The sequence below is a fragment of the Saccostrea cucullata genome, unplaced genomic scaffold (assembly GCF_032062105.1).
Source record: "Saccostrea cucullata isolate Sc308-1 unplaced genomic scaffold, CSIRO_AGI_Scuc_v1 ctg33, whole genome shotgun sequence".
Taxonomy (NCBI): Eukaryota; Metazoa; Mollusca; class Bivalvia; order Ostreida; family Ostreidae; genus Saccostrea; species Saccostrea cuccullata.
The window spans coordinates 562,501-579,199 of record NW_026936019.1 but is presented as its reverse complement, the minus strand read 5'-3'; the positions used below and the strand labels follow the sequence as shown (position 1 = coordinate 579,199).

General features: G+C 34.5%; 1 protein-coding gene across 5 annotated transcripts in view; it reads right to left on the bottom strand.

The window, feature by feature from the left end:
- Positions 1-12: 12 nt before the first annotated feature.
- The window catches only part of LOC134244608 ((E3-independent) E2 ubiquitin-conjugating enzyme UBE2O-like), an 18,037-nt gene continuing 1,350 nt past the window's right edge, over positions 13-16,699 (bottom strand). The window contains exons 2-22 of one of the 5 annotated variants that reach the window (XR_009987255.1): positions 15,239-15,433; positions 14,836-14,991; positions 14,466-14,630; positions 11,730-11,845; positions 11,024-11,531; positions 10,669-10,771; positions 10,411-10,519; positions 9,960-10,068; positions 8,550-8,675; positions 7,981-8,099; positions 6,811-7,826; positions 6,358-6,455; positions 5,824-5,860; positions 5,554-5,654; positions 5,394-5,456; positions 4,986-5,189; positions 4,539-4,596; positions 3,578-3,699; positions 3,348-3,427; positions 1,174-3,206; positions 13-1,125 (exon numbers count right to left, since the gene is read on the bottom strand). Coding sequence is in view for 4 of the 5 variants with exons in the window: in XM_062726868.1 (XP_062582852.1) it covers positions 2,879-3,206; positions 3,348-3,427; positions 3,578-3,699; positions 4,539-4,596; positions 4,986-5,189; positions 5,394-5,456; positions 5,554-5,654; positions 6,237-6,273; positions 6,358-6,455; positions 6,811-7,826; positions 7,981-8,099; positions 8,550-8,675; positions 9,960-10,068; positions 10,411-10,519; positions 10,669-10,771; positions 11,024-11,531; positions 11,730-11,845; positions 14,466-14,630; positions 14,836-14,991; positions 15,239-15,433 (3,813 nt within the window). In the remaining variant the exon portion in view is untranslated. Of the gene's footprint in view, positions 3,207-3,347; positions 3,428-3,577; positions 3,700-4,538; positions 4,597-4,985; positions 5,190-5,393; positions 5,457-5,553; positions 5,655-5,823; positions 5,861-5,990; positions 6,028-6,236; positions 6,274-6,320; positions 6,456-6,810; positions 7,827-7,980; positions 8,100-8,549; positions 8,676-9,959; positions 10,069-10,410; positions 10,520-10,668; positions 10,772-11,023; positions 11,532-11,729; positions 11,846-14,465; positions 14,631-14,835; positions 14,992-15,238; positions 15,434-16,699 lie in introns of all 5 variants that reach the window. The other 4 variants (XM_062726868.1, XM_062726865.1, XM_062726864.1 and 1 more) reach the window with 4 other exon arrangements.

The following is a 16,699-nucleotide window of genomic DNA, read 5'->3' as shown; positions in this document are numbered from 1 at the left end:
TGAACACCGAAATATACTCTAGAAAATGTTTATTTTCAGGGTGCAATAAACAAAATTTTATAAACAATCCATAGATCCAACAGAATTTGACATTAAACAAAAAAGCGCTATGTGACTTTCACCAAAACTCGGGTAAAGAAAACACATGCTCTTTCCTATATGACACAATGCTTGCTCTTCATTAAAGCATTATAAAGATTGGAAAATTTACACTTAAAGCTAAATTTCAATGAAATGCATATAATCTGGATGTTATGTATTTCAAAATCTTATCTACTTCAAGGTCCTTTATAGCAATATCTTTTGTTTTAGATGGTTAATCCAGAATTCTGTCTTATCCAGTTTCTTTGGAATTTTGGTGGTTGGATTAGACAAATTTTATTGTATTTCTCTCCAGAGGAAAAAAGTTCCATATGGAAGTATATTAATCAACACTCAACTAAATTCAATTAAATTGAATTGGGTTTTATACCCTGTTTACAAATTTGTATTGTTTAAAGATATAATTTTGAAGTGCAGTTCTGATCTAAGACAAGAAGAGCTGAAATACTACAGGCATCAGTTTATGACTAGTGTAGTCATAAATTGCATTAAATGTAACCAGCACATGATGTATATTTATCCTTATTTCTGAATAAGCTGCACAAAAGTACCCTCAAGCTATGAGAAAGCAAGTTTGGTCCTACTGAGTGATATGTTTATTTTTATTATTTGTTTCCCTTTGAAAGAATTATACCCCCACCCTCTCAAATGAAATCGCTTTAACTGGACCAGAATTGTTCCAAATATCAGGAGCAAGGAAAGATCAAATTTGAAAAATACACATGTATTTCAGAATGAAGACTGAATTTTATAGAAGACTGGAAAAATAGAGGTTGTCAGAGCTTTGTTATATTAGCACTTCAAAATCAGGGTTGTCCCTAGGAACTGGAATAACACTAGAGGGCATTGAAAAAGTAGAAGGGGCTCTAGTTCTCCTCCCATAAAAGTGAGTTGAGGAAGAACTCCTGAATAATTTGGGGATTTGTTCATTATAGTTGATGAAATTCCCTGGCCACCAGGTCTTAGGGACAACCTTGGAAATAAATGGACATGTATCTCTCCCTCAGTCGATGTTACCAATTGCTTGACTACAGAGCACAACATAAAGTTTGGGATTTATAAGGATGCTACCTCAATAAGTGTTACACAAACTAGCATTCCACAAGCTTCAAAGTGCTTCATTGTAATATGACCATTTTATACAAATTATCCATATATGACAAAGCTGATAGGGATACAGTTAAACCTGCTTCAAGCAAACATGCTTAATATTTTTTGTATAATTTAGAATATATAAAAATTGACATGCAGCAAAGTGAGGTTCACTCGTGGCATTAAAATGTATCAGGAACAAGTCAAATAAAAGAAATAAGGTTTATGACAAAGAAATATTGTGTCTCTGGCACTTCTTTACGAGTTTGTTTTACTGTACATCCCTATAGATAAATCTACTGAAATAAAACACATGATGAAAGAGATTGAGAGATTTACTTCAGAGGTTGGAATAATCACAATGACTAATTTCTACATGTATGTGTTTATAAATTAATGACAATCCCTTGAGTACTTGCATTAAATTATATTTAACAAGAGATGCTTGTAAAACACTTATGCCCCCCTCCCCCAAATAACTGGAATTTTTCTAAGTCCAAGGGGCATAAATCTGTCCCAAATTGCTCGATCATATGCAAAACAAAACTTGACCTAGATATTCATCTGATAAACTGTATACCAAATGTCATTTCAGTATGTGCAACCTCTTCAAAGAAAATGATCAGAAACTGCAAATAATTAGAATTTTTCTTAAGTCCAAGGGGCCTAACTCTGTCAAAAATGGCTCAATTGTACCCAAAACAGAATTCGACTTAGATACAGTACTCATCTGATAAATCTGTAAACCAAATTTCGTTTCAGTATGTGCTATGGTTGTTAAGAAAATGAACAGAAACTAAGTGGACCGACAGACAGCAGGAAAGCAATATGCCCTCCCTTCTTTGAAGGGGGGGATACCAATATAAATGAAAGACTTGTACATGTAAAACAAAAAATATTTTATGCAATTCATTGATAGTTCTAACTAATGGGAATTTTTGGTCATGACTACTGGTAATAAATACAGTACAGTGTATATGTATGAATACTAATATCTTATTTTAATTTACAGGTCTTTAGCTGTATATAAACTGATATATGTACTACCTAACAAATATCAACATACAAGTAAATTATTTAACAAGAAGTGTAATCTCATGAGTACTGAATAAACTTCTAAAAAGTCTGGGAGGGGGAAACACGAGCAATATACAGGTCAAACATCTCAGCAGGCCATCATAACAAATAGTAGAAACCACATAGCATCTAGCTCGATGACAATCTTATCACAAAACAAAAATTTGGCACCATAACAAAATACAAGACAATAGTTTAAATAAGGTAAATTGTTATGTGATTTAATAACAACATTCTTACACAAGATTCTAGCTTGTCAAGAGCGTAGAAAGAATTGCAAATAATACAGTTCATAGTAAACATCAACAATAACATACAGCACTAGCACACAATCATGCAGAAAATTAGCACTTAGGTTTTAATTTTAATGAAACACATCACTATATAAATTTAGAGGTTTAATGCCTCAATTGCCTGAGGACCATGATATAATTAGAATGGGATATTGCAAATATCATCACTTTATAGCTGCTAATCAAAATTTAAAGAAAAAAAAATAAAATGCTACCACCTCAGATGTATACATGAACCTGCACAGCATAATACATGTCAGAAATATTTAACAAATAAATAACCGTTAAACTTGGACTAGAGAATGTTTTGACCATTATGATGAAACTGTTGACTCAGCATCCTCAGATAAGATGTTCTTTTTTACTGTCTGCTTGAAAGTTTCCAAGTATTTTTTCATGGGTATACAGAAACCCTTGGAGGGAGGAAACAGAGAAAATTCTGGCGGCCTGAAGTGCCCCGCCTCTTTATTACTATTGGTCAGCTGCGGGTGTGTTGAGGGAGGTGCAGTGTCCATCACTTGGTTTGTGGACTGACCACCAGTGGACGGGTCAGCTGCAGTGTCACAGTTCACATGTACTCCATTGTCTTGATCTTTGTTAACAATGGATGACTCCAACCAATACTCATATCGATGGATCATTCTATAACATACATGTATATCAGATAACACATATCATTTAAAAGTACATATATCTTAAATATGTACTAATGCAGATGAAATTATTTTAAGAGAAAACATAAAACATCAAACTTCTGTCTACATATAAATTTACACGACTTGCCTTTCAGCATTTTCTTTGAGATGTGAAATCATCTCCTCCTTAAAACTGTGTGGGGGATTCTCTATCATTCGTGTCAAACTCTGAAATATTTACATTGTCACATATTTTAAAACTCTAAAATATTAATAATCCTTGGAATAGCTTTTATATCTAAACAACTATGATCATTTATAACCATGTTTCAGTTGTTCAAGTCATCCTTTACACAGCAATTACAAAGTCATACTCACTTGCACTAGTTTAATGATGGCCATTTCATTATACATCTTGCTGTTTTCATCACCAATCACAGATCCACGCTGTTTCTCAAATCCAGCCTCATTATAATAAGGCTCTGCTACCAAAATTAACCCTGTAGTACAAATATTACACAGTTAAACTAGAAATATGTCCATAGGACATGAATGCCCCATTGAGGGTATATTAGTTATGCAACATGAAAATATGTATTAGTGTATGAAATTTGATCAGAATGTCTTGAATAGTGGTGCAGTTGAATTGCTTACATCAGTATGTATCAGCATGTGAAGTTTGACACTAATTTCTTTAAAGTGAGGTCATGGTCAAAGGAAATGCCAAGGTCCAAAAATGTTGATGCAGTTGAAAAGCTCTAATCAGTATGTATCAGAATAAGAAGTTGAAAAGAATGGTTTCTTTAAAACTGACTTAAACACAATTTGATAAAAGTGAGGTCAAGGTCAAATGAAAGGTCAAGGTCAAAATAGTTGATGCAGTTGAATTGCTTACATCAATATGTATCAGCATATGAAGTTTGGCACTAATTTAGGATAAGTGAGGTCAAGGTCAAAGGATATGTTAATGTCAAAAATGTTAATGCAGTTGAATATCTCTCATCAATATGTATCAACATCAACATATGAAGTTTGATAAAAATGTCTTGAATGATTTCTTCAAAACTGACTTAAACAATTTGATAAAAGTAAGGTCAAGGTCAAAAATGTTGATGCAGTTGAATTCTTTACATTAGTATGTATCAGCATATGAAGTTTGATAAAAATATCTTGGATGGTTTCATAAAAACTGGTCTACATCCGTGAATTCGCAATATCCGTCTTTGTACTAAACAAGTTTTATTGTAATTATTAATTCACTGATGAGCAAACCTTTGATTTGAGTTACACTAACAAACCTTAGATTACTTGTTTTTATAATTATACAAGACATCATTACCTTGTATTGACACAAGGACTTGCAGCATATTGGATTTTGCTGTCCACATTTCACTTCCCTAAAAACAAACACATTTCTGTTCATTCATTCCATCATAACACCTGTACATTTTCACTTTAAAAGGGAAGATACAGAGGTTACAATTTCCACATGATTGAAGTAAATTATATTTATCATGGTACTAAAGTACCGTGTGAAATAAGAATGTTGACTGAACTAATCTGAACTGCATCAATGGATGCATGCATTTACAGTTTGAGGCCCAGTAATCAACACTACATGTGTAATCCAGATTCTTACCAGTTATCTTCTTGACAAAACTTACGGGCAATATAATTTATAATTAACTAAGAATTATAAAGGATTTATTTCAGTAACCCACATGCTTCATGAATCAGTCAATTTGCTTTGGAACACAGGTACTCCTATAAATAAAGATGGACGTACCTTTCCGTCCCAGGTGCCCAGCAGACTGACACAGACCTTCCCGTCCTCGTACAGATTGGGATTCAGTCTGTCTGTACAGTACGAGATGTAGTGGAACACAGGGGGTGACGTCGGATAGTCAGCCGGGAGGAAGACGTCAAAAAAGAACAGACCATCCTCATAGGGGGTACCGTGAGGCCCAATTATCATCACAGAAAACAGGTCCTACAGAAAATAGTAGGCTGATAGGTAAATACATAATCACCAAAAACAAATCCTACAGAAAATAGTAGGCTATTAGTGAAATGTATTTGCAGTTACATATCTCTATTTATGATCAAAGATTTTTTTTAACATTACATTGTATTTTTGATGAAATTAAAGTGGCAGATACATGTATTGAACTCAAATACATTTGTTATAACGCACCATTCTGTCTTCAAATCCTTTCACTATAATTCCATTTGGTAGGTTACTTTGGAGTAGCTGGTACTAAAATTGGAACATTATTTATAATCAGACCCTCATGCCTAAACATTGAATTCAATACCAATTTCTCACTCTCTTCACTAAAAGTCCTTTATTTTACCTCTTTTCTGACAGCTCTTAGGAAAGACTTGGGATCCTGTGGGGAGTACACTTTACTTGCAAAATTATGTGTAGATGGTGCTGTCTCACACATCTGAAAGCCTACAATAAATTACAATAAATAACAGTGGATAGACACATTTCTCTCTTATTTGCAATTATGCAATAAGCACTTGAACTTTTCAAATTCTATAACCATCAAATGAATTATGGGTTCTGAGGACAGATAAAAGGTTTTTGTATGAATTGTTTGCATGTTATGTGACCTTACCCTGGGTGACAGAGGTGGCCTGTTTATAGGTCTCCACCTTCTCTCTATGGTGTGTTGTTGTTTGTGTGTTATATGACCTTACCCCCCTGTTTGACAGAGGTGACCTGTTTATAGGTCTCCACCTCCTCTCTAAGGTGTGTTGTTGTTTGTGTGTTATGTGACCCTACCATGTGTGACAGAGATGACCTGTTTATAGGTCTCCACCTCCTCTCTAAGGTGTGTTGTTGTTTGCGTGTTATGTGACCCTACCATGTGTGACAGAGATGACCTGTTTATAGGTCTCAACCTCCTCTCTATGGTGTGTTGTTGCTTGTGTGTTATATGACCTTACCCTGTGTGACAAAAGTGACTTGTTTATAGGTCTCCATCTCCTTTCTAAGGTGTGTTGCTGTTTGTTTGTTATATGACCTTACCCTGTGTGACAGAGGTGACCTGTTTAAAGGCCTCCACCTCCTTTCTAAGGTGTGATGTTGTTTGTATGTGTTATATGACCTTACCCTGTGTGACAGAAGTGGCTTGTTTATAGGTCTCCACCTCCTCTCTATGGTCTGATATGTCTGCTGTCTCTTCCTGAGTCTCCGCCTGATCACACTCCACACAATTTGACTCTGGATTAAATGCCAAATCAAGCTCTGAAACATTGAAATAAAATCTTATATAATTTCTGTTATTCATCATCATTATTCTTTTTATAAAGTGACATTTTACTTAGATTTTTGATCAAATGATTTTAAATTCATCTGTGTCTTTTCCAAACATATCTTAGGTACTTTGACCATATCCCTGTTCAACAGCACAAAATAATATTACTGGTTTGCAACAATATATTGAACACTGTGTTTGTCAAAAAAAAAATTTCGCAAATTTTTTTGCGATACTGTTGAGTAAGCAAAATGTCTAATTTTACATCTGCTGAGAAACCACGTTATACAGTATAAATCTGCACCTAATCTACTTTAGGTATTATTTTTTTCTTTGAACTTTTACCTTCTACCAGCCTGGCTCCTGGAGATTCTTCATTCTCTGGTTTGTCTGTCCGTCTGTTCTGTTCACATTTATCACATTCCTTGCCCATCCACTCCTTGGTTTTTTCCCATCTTTCCCCGATCTCTCCTCGTATCTTGACCATCTGGACCAGCATCAGCTGACAGAACCTCTTACAGACCTCCTCCTTCTTCTTCTGTTTTGACACCCAGTTATCCCTATCTAAGGAGGCCCCACTCCCCTTGGATTCCCCTAGACCTGAATCACAGTCACTGACTTCCAGTCCTGACTCCTGACTCACATTCAACTCTTTTGTTTCATTTGATACATTCAAGCCTTCCTGGTGCACCTGCCACTTTTCCGGTTCACCATTAGATGTTGTATTTGAAGCTGTTTCCTCGCTAGTGTTCACTGTTTTAGGTATAAAATCTGCTGAAGTTGCACCAAGACAAGGATTGTCTATATCTCCATTTGGTAAATTTGCATTTTCCTCCACCCTGGCTTCTTGGTTTTGCACTTGTGAGGCTGTGAAAGTTTTCATCACTGACTGCACTATAGCATTAGCCAGCTGTGTCAGCTCTGTGTCAGGACTACTGGGTTTGCTGGTCTCTAGGAACACATGAGAGGGGTAATCTTCTAGAGTTTGTGAAACAGATGAATCCTCCTTACTGGGGGACTCCATGCTTCCTCCTCCTTTTCGTTTTTCGTATATTTTCAACAAACGATCATTCAGTTCATTTCTCTTCTCGTCATACATCAAGGATCGAATTTCCTCCAGCAAATTTGTAAGCTCCACATCCTCAAAGAAGTGAGATTTGAGGATTTTTTCCAGATCCTGACAGCGTTTATAAACAGCAATTATGTCCCTTAGATATCTATAGGTAATAGTGATCTTTCCAGTGTATGTAAAAAATATTTTCTGTAAGTTCTCCAGGGCTGTCTGAGCTCTTGACATTAGTGCATCCAGCTCCTCTTTCTTTTCCTTTGTTATAAACATCAGAGAAATGCCTCCATCAGCTCTGAAAATAAAGAAAATATTGTGGGTAATAAATATTACTAATCATAAAATCAAGAAAACAAGTACATTACGAATTTGATAAACAAAGCTTATTAAATATTGTTCATACAGGTGGCATTAGTATTCTTCCAGATCTGATTCCAACCATTTCTTACATTTCATCAGAGCTCACAGCTTCCTCATCCTCAGTTTCCCAGCTCATGTTGGAGTCATCATCCTCTTCTGTCTCTTCCTCCTCCTCTGTGGACCAGCTCGAGCTGTCAAACTCGCTCATCTACAAAAGAACTCAAGCTGTCAAACTCACTCATCTACAAATTAACTCAAGCTGTCAAACTCACTCATCTCAAACTTGCTCATCTACATGAGAACTCGAGCTGTCAAACTCACTCATCTACAAAATAACTCGAGCTGTCAAACTCACTCTTCTACAAAATAACTTGACCTGTCAAACCAAATAACCCAAGAAGTAAAAACACATCTACAAAATAAGTTGAGCTGTTAAACTCGCTTATCTACAAAAGAACTCAAGCTGTCAAACTCCTCAAGCTGTCAAACTCACTCATCTAAAAAAGAACTCGAGCTGTCAAACTCACTTATCTACAAAATAACTTGAGCTGTCAAACTCACTCATCTACAAAATAACTCAAGCTGTCAAACTCACTCATCTACAAATCAAACTCGAGCTGCCAAACAATGGCCAGCTCTTTCAAAACTTTTGCCTTACCTCATCCCCAACAATATAAAGTTCCTGAGGGTAACATCTTGTGATCTCTCCTGAGGGCCAACGGACATAAATAGCACCCTGAGGGTCCAAACTGTGGATCTGCCCCACTGCTTCCTTGCCCTCCTCCTAATAAGTTAAAGAAATACATGTATATAATACAGTTACAATACTAGAAAACTGACCAGTCAGCAAGGGCCCCGCCATGGGGTGGAATTATAAGGATGCAGCTTATGGAATGATTAAAAAATATATGAAGAAATAAGCAACAGCAAATGTATTCTTAAAATTTTCAACATAATTCCTGAATATCCAAAAACCTGTAAATAATATCCTTGTATATTTACATTAGGCACTGGCAGTAAAGAACAACCTAACATTGAATGTATATATAAACAATAATGAAGTTTGTTTGTGTTATATAAAATGCCAGTCTTCAAAAAATGCAAATACATGTATCATGAAGACTTGACCTTAACTTCAAAACAAACAGCAGTTGCAGACAAAGTTTTTCATTAATCTTAAAATGACAGATAAAGATAGGCCTACTAACTTTTCTTCAGCGGGCTAGATAATTAATCCTGAGGGATTAATTGTACCTCTCTCATCATTTTCTTCTAAAGTTACAATAAGAACTTTTTCAGTATTAATATTAGAATGGCTTAATCCAACTACCTTAAAAATTATTATCATTCTTGAATTTACATAAAGGGAAAAAAGTAAAAATAAAAGATATGTCTTCTTTAATCTATTTCTTGTTTTTAGAATTCAATGAAATCATAACTCATTGTGTAGGTATTTTAACCAAAATAAAGTATAAACATTTATATCTAAATCCACATTTCAGAGTGTTCATAGCATTCCAAATTGACTGAACTTCAAAACAAACTTCATTTGCAGACAGAGGTGGTAATTAATCTCAATGTGACAGATAAAGATAATGCTTTGGATTTTCTTCAGGAGGAAAGCTAATTAATCCCAAGGGACTCATAGCAGCATTCAGTTTACAATGGAAACATCTTCAGCAGTTATCTCTCTTTGCTAAAGCATTCTTATATAAAGTTAAGGAATATACCCCACCACCCCATCTCCAAACCAAGGGTCATAGAGAAACAAACTTAGCATCAAAATATGTCTTTCTACCTATTGAACTACCATACCAAATTTGATCTTAATTGGGCAACCATAAAAAAGTTATTAGGAAAAAACAGGAAATTTGTGGACAGAAGAAAGACAGACGGACAGACGGACAGACAGAGTGATTACTATAGGGCACCCGCAAATCCTTGCGGGGCCCTAATGAAACATTCAGTAAAGCATCTTAAAATCAAAACACTGAATATATGTGTAAAATAACCATATATCCAAGTAAAATAGGGTACCCTATCTGTAGAGTAAAATATGGTAGTCTACCTGTATATCTATGACTCTGATCACTGTTTGGGCGGGTCTGAATTTGAAATCTGGGTGATCTTTGAGGTCATATGCACTAACCTCTACTGGCTCAACATTCTCCTCCGGCCTGAAATAATCAGTGTTATAAACAATTACAACTTGCCAGACAATAAACACTTAAGTGACTTGACATGTTTTATGTATGCCTTACAAACACAAAACTGAAACTGCAAGTACACCCCTCTACATCTGGGATAAAATAGACATAAATTAAACATCCTCAGTTTGACAAATTTAAATTCACATAATGTTGTTAAAATAAAAAAAATGCAAAAAGTACAGTCCTCAAGAAATATGTATCAATATTATACAAATATGATACAGCCTTTTGACAATTATTCCTGATTCTAATTTATGATTTAGTTATACACAACTTTCTATTGATCTGTACTGATATGCTGATTATCACCTTTCTCCTTTGTATATATCCACCGTCTTGATCCATTTGACAAAACATGTCCTCTCTTTGTGATTACAGCTCACAACTACACCATAGTCACAGTTCTTCAATGCAACTTCTGAAAAAAAAAAAGAAATGTACTTCTTTAACATTTGATGAATATGATTGCCAGAGATTGCCAGACATTACTAGATCAAAACCCTTTATAAACATGTCTATCATTGTCTTTGGTCATGAGTTAAAATCTTTATCATTTTGTTAACCTACCCTTGGCATCTACAACATAATCTCCAGGGAAGAATTCCAGCTCATCAAGGTAGTGTATGGGGAAGAGAACAGGGGAGGGAATGTCTGATTCCATAGTGCCGTCCTGTAATAGAGTACAGTACATTTAATGCTTGATCCTAGCAGGACTTCAAAATAACCTAGAAATATTTTTGCACTCTTGCGAACTACGCCTGTCTTTCAAAGTAAAATTTTGTTGCAATACTCTCGTGAATAAATCAACAGAAACAATGTATCCTTAATCTTTATGCAAATATTATTAAGTACTTTTCTAACTAATTTAGCTAAAGATGCAAAATTGATGTGGGCAGCATCTTTACAATACAGACAAACATACCTGCCACATGACAGTTGCCAAGGAGAAGGTATAACACACCCCTACAGCCACCTTCTCCCCGGGTAAACACTTGGGGATTTCTGGTTCAAACTTCACAGTCTGCTTCGCTCTTTTGGCTCCTTTCTTTCCCCCAGATTTACGTCCCTTTCTTCCTTTATGCCTATTGCGGGTTGACGAGTGTTTTTTCTGAACTTGTTCTTCCTCGGTTTCCGACTCTGTCGTTTCAACATCTTCGTATTCATCATCCTCCGCTCCTGCTGCTTCATTAGGAACCTCTCCATTGACCAAAGCCTTGGCCTCTGTCTTTACATCAGGAGTGTAATCTTTAGTTCCATGTACCTGACTTTCTGCCAATTCATTTTGAGCTACTGGATTGTTTAGTAAAATATCTGGTATAAAGCTTAGTTTGGGTGGAATGTCAGAGAGATCATCACTAGGTTTAATGACATACTGAGCAAAATCACCAATCTGCAGACTGCAGTGTGAAAACCAATCTAAAATCTGTAACCTAATAAGTAAAAAAATCATTTGTAAATTAAAACTATTTGGTCTCATTAAATTTTAAGCCATTTGTAAGGTATAACAGATTAACAATAGGGTCAAGATTAACAATGCTCAAACGAGTCACTTTTCACTTCCTGCAATATACATCAGTAAGTCAATTTGAAGACAATTTTGATATATACGACTTGGTGTCTATGAATACCTTTGGAGGTCTGGCTCCTGAACTAGGGAGGGAGGAGGTGTCATTCTCAGGAGGGGGTTATCTGACTTGGTAAATCCTCTACACATCCAGTACACCTCCACTGACTTTAGCCTTGCCTATAACAACAGTTAAAAATTACTTTAGTAACTGGCTTATGTTTTACCAGAAATAGAACATATTAAAACTTACGTGGGACAAAATTACACTAACTTACAATGAAATCATTGTTTGTTCAAAACACTTGTAAAGATTGACAATAGTTACATTGAAAAATTCCCTTAATAAGAAATGATCCTGAGGTTTACTAATCGCAAACATGCTGTTGTGATTAAGTCACTGAATGTAAAAATTAGGAAGTCAAGTTTACAGACTTCTAAAAATAAAGAGATCTTACTTATACATTGCATATCATATTATGAAAGATAAAAAAATTCTGCATGAATGTTGTATCAAGTCATTTTTCTACCATATCTACTTTATACATGCAACTTATGGCACAACAACTGAACATTATTTAATTTGAAATACAGTGAAACTTGTATTAAGCAGTCACCTACGGGATCCATCAAAAGTGACCTTTATAGAGAGGTGACCTTTGGATAAAGGTTCATCTTTTTTGAAAAGAATTTATTTACAAATTTGATAGCTCAGTTTTGTGTTTATATTATGCATTTCACTACAAAATATACAAGAAAGTTAGGTATAGGACATTAGTGATTTCACTTAAATTATAATTTTTTAATTCATGAGATGCATTACTTTTATGGATGAACTCAAACTAAATTTAATGAATCCAATAAATTAATAAAATACCTGTATACTGAATCTTATTATAAAATAATTATTTTATCTAAACTTGACTCATAAAATTAACCTCCATACATGTATTTTTTTTAAAAACATGTACACAACTATACAAGATTTGTTATGTAATAAACTCTCAGACGTAGTCTCAGTTGATCAACAGGTGCACACGTGTCCTGAGCAATGAAGCATTTCTAATCCCTAACGGTCGTTTTCCTTTGTGAAATTCACAACATACCCAAGCCGGTGTGTTCCCGTTTTGCACACATTTGGTAATTAGTATAGAACAACAGGTGTGAAGTGTGTTTTGATAGCAATTATAGTCTGATTTCTGGTTTGGATTTACCTGGATTTACCTGTGAATACCTGACTTAGCTTTATGTATTCATAAGAGGTTTAATACAATTTTATAAGCATTTTATTAAAATTCTATATATATTTATGGGAAAATATCTGATTTTATTAAATAAATGATTAATATTTGTTTCATATTATTTATTATTAAGTCCAATTTCTTGAAAAAAAGAATATGTACTTTTCAATCTTGATATAATTCTAAATGAATTAAAGATATAACACATAATAAAGAAAATAGTGAATAAAAATTAATTTGAAAAGATGTTATAATGAGATAATCAGATAATCAAATACATTTACTTTGTATTTATTCTCAGTCTTATTTTTTCACTATAAGTTCATCTTTCACATACTTACTAAGCTAAGTATAGTATAGACTATAGCAATTAAGTAATCATCTCACCTGGTCAAATTCCCGTTTTTCACACATTTTTTAATTACCTGTAATTAAATGTGTGCAAAACAGGAACAAACCCCCAAGCCACACTGTGTATATAACCTGTAATTATGGCTTCAACAAATGAAGCAAGTTTCCTAGATGTGAAAATTAAAATATCAATCAAGCGTAATACATTTACAACTCTCAGATCATGCAGAGTTTGGGCGCTATATCGACACTGTAAATGGTAAACAAAAATATCATATTCATTAATAGATTAATATAGTTCATAGGTTGTTCTTTTTTAAAACTTGATTGAAAATCCAGAAGTTATAAGACTCTGATAATCAGTTATCGATAATACTAACCAGTATTTGTTTTTTTTCTGTTAACTTTTTTCGTCATAAGCATAGTTGTTCGAGTTTTGTAAAATATAGAAGCAGTTAGTTTGTAAAATGATTCTTGAAAATGCTTATTAAGCAAAATAACTGGTCCATTTATTAATTTTTGTTCACGATCCCACAACACTTGACTGATTATTTACATTGGTAACAAAAATTGTGAATCAGCTGACTCCAGATCAGGTCACGTGATTGGACAAAATGGCTGCTACAGACAGGGAAAACTGGCGATTTCGATTTAAATTAGGTGACTGCTGACCGCGTTACGCAGATGACCGCTAAATAGAGTTACTTTATATAGGAAATTTCATTGGGAGGAAATAAAATGACCACATAGGACAAGTGACCGCTGGATAGAGGTGACCGCTATGACAAGTTTGACTGTATTTCTCAAATTTCAGAGTGAATGAGTTTGATTGTACAAGTTTTATAAACATTGTCAAAAGGGAGCATAAAAGAAATGAATATCAGAGGTAGTTTTATTCCTATCTTTTTTATTTTTATGTCAAATGGAGGAAATAAAATTTCTTTATATGCCTAAAATATTTTAAATGTATTATATTTAGTGTGTATGATATTTGGTGGAAATTGATTTTGGAACAAAATAACAAAGATATAATTTAGCACATTTACTTTTATATCTACATGTGCAAGACATTTTGCGTGGTTCTTGAAGTTGCTTTCAGCGAAAGGTGTTAGAGCTGAATTGCCTAACTAATGCATAGAGTGACCGTATGACTTAGTGATTTTTCAGAAGCCTTTGGTCCGTGTTTTTGAGTGATAGATGTAACTCACCTCCTCAATGCGTACAGTGACCGTATGATTTGGTGATTTTTTTATAGCCTTTGGTCCGTGTTTATGAGTGGTGGATAACCAGACAGCATCACTGAGATCTCCTATAGTCCCTTTCATTACCAGCCCTTTGTAAAGGAATGTATCACTGCTACATAGGGACTTGTACTACAAAACAAACAATATACATCATCAAAGATTAAAAAATTATCTCAACAAATGTAACATGTAACAGTGAAAGTGAGGCAAGGGTCTAAAAATAATAATAAACTTGATTTAATGAGTAACATGTCTAATGAATGCCCTGGGTAATTAACTTTAACTTTATTCCACTGTTAAATGTGATGAATTTCTAAGCAGTGTTGAAACTCACATGGTCTTTGACTGGTTCAAAATCATCCAGCTGATCCGTGTCTTGTACTTTACACAGAGCTCCATCTGGAAACTTGAGAATCAGCTCCTCGTTTACTCTCTCTACTTTACCAACCCAGGAGTCCATCACAACATCACAGAATGAGTTACTCAGGGGCTAATAATAAAACAATAAATAGGATTACATTTCTTTTCAAACACAGGTTACATGATGTAAATACATGTATCTGGTAGTCAAGAATTCAATTCCTTTTTTTTTTAATCTGCGTAACAACTTCATCTTAATTCATTCATATCAATTTCTAAATAAAAAGGACACAAATCATCAATATTTATTTTTTTTCATTTCTTGATACCCCAGCTCCAGTAAAATTTAATTTAATTTTGAGATTTAAGAATGTTACCCTTTTTGCAATCTCTTCAACTTTCATGCTGCATAAATCTTTGCTGTTGACATTATACAGGAATTTGTTGGTGCCCCTTATATGGATGTGACACTTCCCCATCAGGTCCTGGACAAAGCCCCTCTGACTTTTGGCACCCTCCTCAAACCTTCTGATGACATCCCCTGGCATTAATGATCGGTCAGTCAGTATTAACTGGAATAAAAGATACAGAAAATATTGATCATTGTAATTATTAATTAGGGAAGTTGATCTAATGACAATGGAAATACGACAGATGTTAATACATGTGTATTTGCAATTTTTTGTTGCTTGCTATTCATACTGAACACATTAGGAATGTTTTACTCAATCTACAAAAATAAAGAGCACACTTATTGACATGTGAACAGCATTTGACCAAATCTTTCATTATAAATTTCTGTGTTTAACATATACAGTGAAAACTGTCTAATCAGACACCTGTCTAATCCAACACACTAAGAATTCCGACGTTAAATTTCTTTCCCATTTTACTAATTTAATGCTATTTTACACTTTTCAATCCGGCACACCATCTATTCCAACACAAAATTTGTCTCCCAGTGCATGTCGGATCAGACAGGTTTAACTCAATCACTGTATATCTATCTTAGACACTGGGATAGTTCCTGGATAATCAAAGCAATCAAATGAAGGTTCAACTTCCTTGTGTTATCTCCTCTCCCATCACTGAGAGAGGCATGTTACTTGGTCAGGTGGCTATGAGTATTCATGTGAGAAGAGGGGGGAGAATTTTTCGATATTTGGCTAATTTAGTGACTTATAGATAGTTTTCGATGGGCCTAAATTTAGCAAAAGTTACCTCCCGTTGGCCGCCATATTGGAGGTCGACTCGGTAAGTTTTCCTCTTTGTCTTACCAAGTTTAAGAAAAATATAGCAGAAATATTTGGTGGAAAATCTTTATTAAATTTTTTTTTTTAAATAAAGGAGGCTTCCAAAAATTTATATACTTCAGAAAAATAATGATTCCTAATTCAAATTAACAAATATTAAATTGGTTGAACAATGAAGGAATATGAGCATTTGGACCTCCAGTAGGCGGCCAAAGGGAAGTAACTCAATTTGCTAAATTCAGCCCCATCGAAAACTATCTATTGATAAATTCAGGTGCCTGTGCTCACATTAACTTAGTAAGAATAATCTAACTGTGTCTCGGGACAAGCCCTCACCACAGTTAGAATACCGCCCATATACACACAATGTAGCAAATAACTTCAAAATTAATTATAACCTTTCTGAGGTGGCATATTCTTTAAACCTAAAATATAATTCAAATAAGGATGAAAATCCAGCTAATTCTCTCAACGTTTTTTCTCACTTCAAATTTACACGCCGTTTCCATTCAGAACTCTTTGGATCGTTTGTAGTAAATGCACTGAGTACGAGTTATCACCCTTGTTTATTTTGCTACATTGTGA